Source organism: Gekko japonicus, unplaced genomic scaffold, assembly GCF_001447785.1.
Source record: "Gekko japonicus isolate JY-2015 unplaced genomic scaffold, Gekko_japonicus_V1.1 scaffold173, whole genome shotgun sequence".
NCBI classification, from domain to species: domain Eukaryota; kingdom Metazoa; phylum Chordata; class Lepidosauria; order Squamata; family Gekkonidae; genus Gekko; species Gekko japonicus.
Genome location: NW_015161407.1, coordinates 799,516 through 810,869, shown reverse-complemented (window position 1 = coordinate 810,869; position 11,354 = coordinate 799,516). Strand labels below are relative to the sequence as shown.

Below are 11,354 nucleotides of genomic sequence, written 5' to 3'. Positions count from 1 at the left end.
GGCATGCAGCACTTTCTTTTATTATCTTAACCTTTGTTAACTTGAGTGATTAAACAGATTCTTTTGCTCTGGTGAAACTGTTAGAACTCTCTGGTTTAATTTTTTAAAAATAATCAACCCTAGTTTCTCCAGCAATTGGTTCTGATGAGTCAGTGGCTAACTAATAAAACATAAATAATAATTTGTGAAGAATTTTTAGTTGGACTCCATGATTTGTATATTTCAGTTGTGTTCATTACAACCCTTTGACATTCCAGGTTTATGGACAAGGAGCTAAGGTTGAAACCTAGTCATTCAAACAATCTGTTCAGTTCACTTCTGATCAGTACTGGACACAACTTCCATAAGAATTGTCCTCTTCAAATGGGCTGTGGCTGCTCAGGCATGCCTTGTAAAATAGAAGTATATGGTACAGTGGTGAAACAGTCAAACTAGCACTGGAGAGACCAGTCACCCCCTCACCATGAAACTCACTCGGTGACCTTGGACCAGTCACTTCCTGTCAGCCTAACATACCTAGCAGGTTCCTGGTGAGAGTCAATTGAAATAGGGGGAGAACAATATGAAGCATCTGAATTTCTCAAAAGAAGGGTGGGATAAAATTGTTATCCTCCTGTAGAACCAGCTGTATCCTGGAGACTGTCCACTGAAAGGTTTGACTTGAGAAACAAGTCATAGCAAAAATCAGCCCACATGCATAATAACTTCAATAGCAGTGAGTATTGCAGGGGGTAGGGATTAGAAGAAATATCAAAAATAGACCTGAGTTAAAAACCTGAACTGTTAACCGTAGGATATTTTGGAGGTCATTCATTCATAGGGTGGCCATAAGTTGGGAGTGACTTGATGGCACTTAATACACACACACATTTCTGGCATGAGAAAAGGGTTCTTGATTGGGGCTGAACAGTTTTCCACAAAGTTCTTTAAAAAGCCCTCCTTTTTGCTTCAATTTTTTGTTGTTTATAACTCTAGTGAGCTGCAGCTTTAGTGCCAAATAGTCCTTTTTCACCCTAGTGACAATCTCACAGTAATATCTCAGAGCTAGACTGAGCGGGCGGAGTCATGAAGTCACTGAGAACAAAAAAAACTAACTCAGAGTAAGGGCAGTACTTCCTGGAGAGGGAGTGCCTTCGGGCTAGCTTCACTTTCAGTTATTTCATCATGTATCCAGATCTGTGATGACATCACTGTTAATTAGGAAGAAGGGTTGCTTTTTAAAACAACAAATGATGCCCAAAACTGCAGCTGACCACTGTGGAACAGTCACCACTAGCTGAGTGGCAAGTATGAGGGGCTCTCCTGAATGTGCAAATGCAATGTATCTACTTCCTTTATACCCCACCTTTCTCCCCAATGGGGACCCAAAGTGGCTTACATCGTTCTCTCTTCCATTTTATCCTCACAACAACCTTGTGAGGTAGGTTAGGCTGAGATATGTGAGTGGCCTAAAGTTGCCAGACCCCTGGTTGGGGCCCCACCCCCAAACAGCCCCCTCTTGTGTTGAAATCGTCAATGCGATGACGTCACCTGGAAGTCACCATAGAGATTTTGGCCAAAATGCTAGTGTGTCAACACGCAACATCCTTGATGTGATGATGTCACTTCTGGGTGACGACATTGCAGCACATGCACAAGAAGATTCTGGGATGGACCTGGGAGTCTCCCGCCAAAAGCCAGACAAGACCTAGCAACCCTAGAGTGGCCCAAGGTCACCCAGTAAGCTTACATGGCAAAAGTGGGGATTGGAGCTTGGATTGTCCAGATCCTACAGATCAGTCTAGCCACTATACCACACTAGCTTAGGGAGTTGGCATACCATCTTTCTATAGCACTCCTTTTTAAAAAAAACCCAGAAAGTTCCCAGAAGACCACTATGGGGGGGATTGCAGAGGAATACCCCCCCACACACAAAGTACTGCAAGAACAAAAGATCTTACAGAGGAGGTGTACTATTAATTAAATGTGACCCTCCAGACCACCCCCATTCTAATTAAAACAATTCAACACAAACAAGAACATGTGATGATTACTAGTTGCCAGTGTGACTTTTATTATGAACACATTATTTGAGAGCAACCCCTTGTTTATAAAATACAGTTCAATAGACAGTGAAAAACTATTAATTCATCATACCGTACCAGCGTCTTGCATGTCATTTTTCTAAAAAATTACTTATATTTATTTAAATACATGCCTCCTTTCCACCAAATATCAAGAAAATGATAAATCGAAATAATAAAACACCAAAAAATGTGAACTAGGGATTTATTAAAGGGCTGGTATGCAACTAAGTGAAGAGTGTGCCCAAAGAGTAGCAGTTAATAGACACCAAGTATAACACAGGATTCTGTAGAGATGAGTGTGATATTACTCAACATCTCCATTACTTATTTTCATGAAGGAGTTTAATTTTCCAAACTAATTAATTTGTAGACAAAGTAAAATTGCAAGGGATTGTAAATACTTTAGGGTATATTTTTTTAAAGCGTCTCATTGGTGTATGCACATAAAATATTACTGTTTAATATTTGTTCACTGCCAGCTGAGTGAGTGGAAATAGATTGTTGGATGACATTTATGGGAGGGGGCATCCTGTAGGAAATAGACTTATTTTTTCTCAGAATCTTAACCATCTCAGATTAGATTATTCTGCGCACAGCCTCCAAGCAGTGATACACTCCATATTAAAATTAAAGGGCTTTTTTATTGAATGCACATGTTTGGAGGAAGAAGGGCCTTTGGCCTTATCATACTCTGTGGTGTATTTAGTTTGTTTTAGTTTGGCTGATGATGGAGAAAGCAGTTGCCATAAAAGGGATTGTATAAAGAAGCTCCTGCTGAGAGTCTTTGGCACTGTATGGGGAGTGATACAGGACACTATTCTCCAGAGCAGGTAGAATAATGAACACTGGGTCTGAGAGATTAATTAGGGGGCTTGAGGTGGCTACAGGGAGGTGAGGCCATTGTATAATGTGTCAGGATCACTCCGGCCTACAGCCAGAGTGATTCAATGTGATATAGTAGCAGCTGGCTGTAAACGTACAGAGTACAAGTGAGCAGCAGGTGGTAATTCCTGTCTTGTTTGCCGTGTCTTCACAGGAATATGTAAACTTGTGCAGCAGGGTCAAGAGGAAAAGCAGACTTTGTTGCTTCTGCCCTGAGAAGCAATGAACTATTTGTTCTCTACGGTGTTCACAATAGTGAATATTTTACAATATATCATATGCAGTAGCATAATATGTGTGTATATATATCTTATACTACTACCTATATAATTGTGTTGCCAAATAAACCGGGAAACTATGGGTTGGATCCTGTCAGTTTTTTGTTCAGCCAATTCCTCTCCTTATTACAGCCCTTGTCCCATGTGTTTTTTGTCCGTGCATGTCCCATGATTCCCGCCATAGCCTTTTTTTATGTGGTCAAAGGAGACCCTCTTCTCCCTGTTTCACCAGTGGAAAAGCTGGCTGGCTCCAACATTATGGAAGCATTTTCAGTGGAATAATGGCCTTTTCTAGTCTTGTCAAGCATTATAATATGCTGACTCCTGGATGGCTTGATATCTCTTTGAACTGGATACAGACTTCCAAACAATAGAATGAAGCCATTTTTACCACCTTTCCCTTACCCCTACACCTCCACAAACTGGTACTGAGTTTTAGGGGAGACTCCAGAACAATGTCAGCATGCAGCATGCAAGGAGAGCAATCAGCCAAAGATGCCCCCCCCTATTGTTGTACATGCATTGAGCTCACAAAGAAGTGTAGCTCTAACCAAAAATTTAAAGTATAGTTATGTTAAGATACAAGCAAATAAGAAAGCCTCTTACATTTGACTGCAGTGTCAGCCAAATACATCCTGGTGCTGTTTCCTGAGTCTAATATAGAAAAGCCACTCCTGAGTGTTGGGAGACACTCAAGTATAGGATGGTTACAAGGCAGTAGCAGGAGAGGCAGCTGCAGAAACCACAGCATGCCCTCTTGTATGAGGGAAAGTGTCTTCCCTTTACACAAGCAGGGGATTTGATCAAGTCCATTATTATTTTCCTAAGCAAAGTGTTATACTGTGGGACCAGAGACCCGTTTGAATGTAATTTCAAAGAGATGGAATTGAAATTGAAAGAACATCGAGGAAAGAAATCTGTGGCTTCTAGCAAAAGGAAATGGAAAGGCATTTATATGTGCAGTCTTTGATTTTGTGCTGCCCAAACTTTATCTTTCTTCTAAGTTATATGTAGAGGCTGGCATGAGGATGAGACTCTGCACTCGATTATCTGGTTTACGGACAGTAAAATGACTTTGCTAGATTTGAGTCCAGTGCCATCTTAGAGACCAACAAGATGTTCGGGGTATAAGCTTTTGAATGCCAAAGCTCCCTTCATCAGAGCTACTGGACTCGAATCTAGCTCTTCTACTGCAGGATAACAGAGCTACACTCTGAAACTAAAGTGCCTTAGTATAGCTAGTGGAGTCGATAGTTGTACTACTGTGAATGTAAGGTCAAAACAATACCTTACCTAACCAGACCTATCTCATCTATCATTTTGTTTCCAGTTGTGGCCAGCCCAGACATGAAGTGATGGATATCCCCTATAGGTCATTCCCCAATTGTTGGAGTTTCCCCCTATACCACTGTATTCCCTAAACCAGTTTAGTGGTCACTGTCAGTGGTAGGGTTGCCAAATGTAATTTACTCACCGGCGGGGGGAGCGTCTTCTCGCTCCGGAAGCTGGCTGGAGATGTGTGCGCGCGCTAAGCACGCGCGCACCGCCGGAACGTCACCAGAAGTGACGCACGACATAGCACGTTGGGGCGTGGCCAAGATGGTTGGGGGGGAAACCATATGGTTCCCCCCCCGACGATCTGGGTCACGCCCCCAATGTGTCCTACATCGTGCGTCACCTCTGGTGATGCAGCTTCGGGTGCGGGTTTCCCCCCGGGGCCCGATTCCGTTGCATCGGAAATCGGGCCTACAAAGCGGGGGATTCCCCGGCCCCATTTGGCAACCCTAGTCAGTGGTAGTTATCTTATCATTATGGTTTAAGTATGATATGCTTTCTCAACTATGACAATTTCTGATTTTGTCCATGTGTAATATTTATTTGTTTTTTAATTTTATTTCAATCAATTTATTGATCACCTATCCCCACAGCTGAGGGGCTCTAGGTGATGTACAGAGTTCTAAAACCATAAAAGCATAGGATAAAACCAAGCCCAACAAATGTACAATAAATGAAACAAGAGGCATAAATTTTGTAGCTCCCTCCCCTGTCTAGTCTTCACACATTCGGGGGGAGTAAGTTCTATAAGAAGTAGGGGGCCAAGTAGGGGGCCAGCTATGATGTTTCACCATTGCTGTCCTCAACTAAATGCCTATCAGAACATCTCTGCCTTACAGGCCCTGCGAAATTGCAAAAGATCCCACAGGGCCCTGATGTTATTTGGCAGAAAATTCCACCAGGTCGGGGCCAAGACCGAAAAAGCCCTGACCCTGGTCAAGGACAGCCAGATCTCTCTGGGGCCAGGGACCAACAGTAAGTTGTTCTGTGAGGAGTGTAATGCTCTCCTGGGGTGTAATGGAGGAGGTGGTCCTGCAGATACGTTGGTCCCAGACTGCATAAGGCCTTGAAAGTCAGAGCCAAAGCCTTGAACTTGACTCAGTGCTCCACTGGAAGCCAGTACAGCTGGCACAGCACAGGTCGAATGTGCACAGACTGTGGTGTTCCTATTAGGACACACGCTGCTGCGTTCTGGATCAGTTGGAGCTTCCGGGTCAGTCTCAAGGGCAGGCCAATGTAGAGCGAGTTACAGTAGTCTAGCCTGGAGGTGACTGTCACATGGATTACTGTGGCTAGGTCAGAGCGCGACAAGAAAGGGGCCAGCTGCCGGGCTTGGTGTAGATGAAAAAATGCCAGCCTGGCTGTGTGTGTGACCTGGGCCTCCATATTAAGGGAGGTATCTAGGATCACACCCAGGCTTCTGACAGACTACACTGGTGTTAATGGGCCCCCCGTCAAGAGCCGGTAAGCTGAACCCAAACCCTGAAGCCCCTCCCCCCAGCCGTCTTTGTCAGATTCAGTTTCAGCCTGTTCTTTTTAAACCATCCTACCACGGCCTCCAAACCCATGGCCAGATTTTGGGGGGCAACATCTGGGTGGCTGTCAATAAGCAAATACAACTGGGTGTAATCAGCATATTGGTGACACCCAAGCCCAAAACTCTGAGCCAGCTGGGCAAGGGGGCATTTATAGATGTTAAACATCAGGGAAAGAAGTGCCCCCTGAGGGACCCCGCATTCCAATGGGTATCTAGAGGAGACTTCCTCCCCGAGCACCACCCTCTGTCCCTGACCATGAATGAATGAGGTAAACCCTTGAATGGCTACCCCGCGAACTCCTATGTTGGCAAGGCGGTGGATCAGGAGGTCATGATCGACTGTATTGAATGCTGCCGTAAGGTCTAATCAGAGTAGAAGGACTGACCCGCCTCGATCCAGCTGTCTATGGAGATTGTCTGCCAAGGCAACCAACACTTTTTCCATCCTGTGGCCAGGGCGGACGTTGGACTGGACTGGATCTAATGCTGATGTCTCATCCAGGATACCCTGGAGCTGTTCAGCCACTGCCCTCTGTTCAGTGTTGTTGGGAGGTGGTAGTCCCCCCCCGTTATCATGATATATTTGTGCGCCTCCTGGGGTTTCCCTGCCTTTTCTCTGATCTTTCCCAAACCATCTTCACTTAAAGTTTTTGGGAGGGTTGGCAACTGATGGAGGACTGGGGCAGTGAAACTGCAGGTGAATCTGCCACATTGAAGCCCAGTTGCTATTGTGCTATATTGTTAACACTAGCAGCAGTGGAGAAACCATACATTTTTAGAGTAAAAAATTAAAATGCTTTCCACTCATTGAATTTTTAAAAATAAAGTGTATTAAAATTTGTCAGTCCTATAACATATGGAAGCTTCTTTAAATTGATTCTTCTGAATAGGAATTGTAGCTTAAGTCTGGATCGAACAAGGTGAAAACCTTGTTTTTAGTCTTCTGCAGTTTTATACTCCATGCATTCTTCAACCTTTCAAAAGCAAATTGCCTGCTCCCACTTCGAACTTTTTGTAAATTGCACTCTATACACTGTTTTGGGGTCGTTTTTACTTCCACTTGCAATGGATGAGAAAGTAAAAGGAGTATATAAACCAAAATGGAAAAAATTATATTTTGCTAAAGAGCTAAACAATGCACAGAGAAGGACTAATGAATCACAGATGTAAAAACTTTGGCACATTACCATAAGAAATGAAACTAAATATTTATTCTAGAACATATAATTTTCAATAAAACATTGCTAATTCCATGTGTACAGTTTTTTTTTAATTACACTGCATTTTTGTGTATCTGAACCTGAAGAAGGGAAGGGGATACATACACAGTGCCATCCTAAGAACACTATCATGTGAGGAAGCCCCATTAAAAAGTCTTGAGGTGGATTCTGAGTAGTCCTGCTTGGGATTGCACATGCACACCCATACACTCACTCAAACACTCTTGCACATGCATTCGAGTTCTGTCACTGGGAGATGAACATTTACCTTAAATGTAGAATTATATTTAACATTGAACTAATCCCTTTAGAACACTGTCTCTCTTGAGTCCATTCAAAAGTTATAGATTCAGTACAATTGTTTTTTCTTAGGGAGAAATAACTAAACAAATAGCAGTCCCTTTGATTGGACAAATACCCATTTGTTAAACAGAAGAATGTGGAGAAGCCATTCAACTAGGGTTGCCAACTCCAGGTTGGGAAATCCCTGGAGATTGGGGGGTGGAGCCCAGGAAGGGTGGGGTTTGGGGAAAGGAAGGACCACAGTTGGAGATATAATGCCAGAGAGTCCAAAGTAGTCATTTTCTCCAGGGGAACTGATCTTGTAGTGTAGAGATCAGACATAATTTCAGGAGATCCCAAGGCCCCACCTGGTGGTTTGCAACCCTATGTTCAACCAAAGTTAATTCAGTTACAGTTATTAGGGCAAATGGATATGAAAGGAGAATCAAGGCACATTTTAATTAATTGCACCTCAAGATAGAAGTACTTTTTCCTGACAATATTGTTTAAAAAAATCTTCAGATTTGCTATTAACAAGAGGACAGGTGGTGGTGCTCTCACTGATCATACTCTGGCATGGTAAAAGTAATCTTGCTGGTTTTGTGTATGATACTCTACTCTAAAAACTATTAGAGTAGACTAAACTATTTGGTCTACCCACATCATTAATTCCTCCACTACAATACTGGAAAAGTGTACAAAGTTGGGTGCAAAATTCTCCTCTCACATCTGATGACCTTATCTGACTATGTAAGAGCATTAAAATATAAGAGTCAGCCACTGGGGAATGTGAGAAATCTCTAGACCTAGCAATATAACTCTGTATATGCTGAATGTTTAACTGAAGCTTTTCTGTTAATACCCCTGGTCTAGCAATATTCAATTGTCCAGTCTATTCCTGTGCAAACGTACCGTCACTTTTATGTTCTTTGTGTTGTATACTTAAAATATATATTACATAACTATAATAATGACACAGAAAGATCTGTTGTGAGTCTTCTAGAAGTAGAGGGCTATGATCTGCATAGCTCTGTGGACAGATCTTACCATATACTAGAAGGAAAGTGGTTTACCCCCTTGCCAGTTAGTGCACTAAATGCTAACAAATGTTCACAGTTGTTGCCTGAGAAATATTTTCCATTTCTGGGTGGCCTTATACTTTCCCGGAGTTTGCCATAGTTGTACTAAGCAGTCAGCTAAATCTCTGACTTGACGCCCTCAGCAACAAAAAAAGGTGATAGAAGGAACCTGTGTTGTCTGTTATTAATCTGTCGGTCTGTGTGACGTTCTGTGTCGTGTTATTTCGGTACCATGTGTGTCCCTAGGGTCTGCCAGGCTTCCCCACAGTTGCTGCTCTTCACAGTAATCAGATCCTCACCGTCAAGGTTTGTGACTGACATGTTCAACCTAGTCAGTCTTTCTGTATCAGCATAAGAGTGTCATGAAGAACAGGCTTGCCATTGGAAGCTACTCAGTCCATCCAACCTATCACAATGCTCCCTTGCTCAGTTCTTCAGTGCTGTCGTATTACACTTATATCAGTGGGGATTAGTGGAAAGAGATGGAGATCTCTCAGTGTTCTACAGCTTCCACCACCCTCTAGTCACATGTTCTCTTAATGTACATTTTGTTTCTCCTTTCTGAAAAGCTCACCACAATGCAAATCCTTAATGAGAACATGCACATTCAGATCATTTCACGTCAGCAGTTTAACTTGTAACACTTGTTTATCTGCTCTGAATCATTTGGGAATTAAACAGAAGTCATTTAAGCCATCTACAGAGTGGCAGACTTGGGATGCCATTTTAATGACACCCCGTTTCATGACACAATATGCTATCTAGAAAGTCTGACTAAAAGCTGAACTGGTGCTTTGTCTCTGGAATCTATGCTCATGAAACAGAATAAAGGTCAAAGGGTATCCATTGTAGGATAGTGAAGAAATTTAAAAACCACAGCCACCAAGAGGTATCTGAAAGTCAGTTTGACATGTGTTGCTTTCATTTCATAAGGGGACCATATAATGAAAATTTTACATCCTATCTTTTAAAATAAGGCACAGATTCTTTTGACAGACACAAGCACCAGTTTGATATTATATTGGCAATTGCAAGTCTAATGTATATATATCTCTATTTCTTTCTTGGGGCCTTCTGATGTCTATTCTTCAACTCTTTCACCTCTGAACCTCAACCTTTGACCTCACCTGCCTGATCAGATGGTGTTTCCTAAAATCAATCATGGGTTTCTCTCTGCTGATCAGCAGCTCATTAAACGCCGCCTCATTAAGGTAGTGCTTAATCTCTCTCTGCACCTTTTGCCATGCTCTTGCTTGCAAAGCTGATTACTCAGTTGTAAATATTGCTGAATCCACATAGTTGTTAATGAAATGGATTTTGTTTATTTTTTGGAAAAAGCAAGGAGAAACTGCAATGGAACCTGGCTAAACTCTGAATGATTGATTATATCAACTGGTTTACACTAGCTTTTTACTGGAAGTTAGGAAAAACTTCGTATTTTTGAAGGGGGGTCAATGTGATTTAATGTTTCATTACCCAGCTAGATTAAATTATTGCAAAATGGATATGCTGAAGTTGTAAAAGTTGTTACGCAGTTGTCGTTATAAAATGGCTGCTATAAAGAAATTAAATATTATTGCTGTTTGATTTACAGCATGAAAAGTACTGTAAGACTTTTCAGCAAGGCAGTTATATTTCAGTGCCCCCTTCAACTTCTCACCTGCTAACTCTCAGGAACCAGTCTTGTAAGCTGCCATGAAAGTTTTACAACCACCTACCACACTCAACCTTTAATATGAACATGACTATCAAATAAGCATTTTAACGTCAGAAATACATCTGTGGAATTTTACAAGTTTGTGCAAAAAATTTGGTATATGTCTCTAACGCAGACGTCAAGCTGCACAATATGAAATCGTGCAAGCTTGCTTCAGCACAGAAGTCACATACACTGCCTGTTGGATTATAAACTGCATGTGCAAACAAACAAACAAAAATCATGACGTGTGAATGTAGTTCTAGGTTCCATCAGCTTTCTGGGCATGCACATGTAGATTGGATCCATAACTGGATCAGGAACCTCAAGCACAGTCCTGACAGCGATGGCTGGCATGGTCAAGGTTGACAGTGCCCATAGGTGCTCTTCGGAGAGAGCCGATGGCCCTGAATCCAATGCCTTCTGCCTCCATGTAGGTAACAGCACCAACCACCTTGATGTGCACCTAAGCATGGTAGGTAGCTCTACACATAGCTGGATCAAGAGCTTTCTTTAACAAACGTTTTAAGTTATTTTGGCCAATTGTGAACATTCCTTGAATGCCTCATTTTCTTAGGCTTTGTACAATTAAAGGCCATATGCGAAGATCAATCTGAATGCTGCTCACTCACACTGATTTTACTGGCTGGTTTCAGGGAGACCAAGGGCAAGCTGGACCCCCTGGGCCGCCTGGACCTCCAGGGCCAAGAGGTCCTCCTGGAGACACTGGGAAGGATGGCCCCCGAGGGATGCCTGGTGTACCGGTGAGTCACACTTGTCATTCAGCATTAGCATCATAACCTTAGAAAGACTTCTTCCTGTTGGGGGAGGGGGAATATTGATTTTATCATTAGCAAAATTAATTAATTTTATTGGAGCATGTGATGTGGCCCTGCACATCAACTACGAACATCAGAATATTCCAATGTAAGCAATAGCACTATGATCTTCTGCCTTCTTGCTTCAGCACAGAAACCTT

At 42.4% G+C, this 11,354-nt stretch overlaps 1 protein-coding gene across 1 annotated transcript in view; it reads left to right on the top strand.

The window, feature by feature from the left end:
* COL25A1 (collagen, type XXV, alpha 1) overlaps positions 1 to 11,354 on the top strand; it is a 450,407-nt gene that overhangs the window by 327,573 nt on the left and 111,480 nt on the right. Inside the window, exons 8-9 of the mRNA XM_015426262.1 lie at positions 9,819 to 9,890; positions 11,032 to 11,139. Coding sequence (XP_015281748.1) covers positions 9,819 to 9,890; positions 11,032 to 11,139 — 180 coding nt within the window. The remainder of the gene's footprint in view (positions 1 to 9,818; positions 9,891 to 11,031; positions 11,140 to 11,354) is intronic.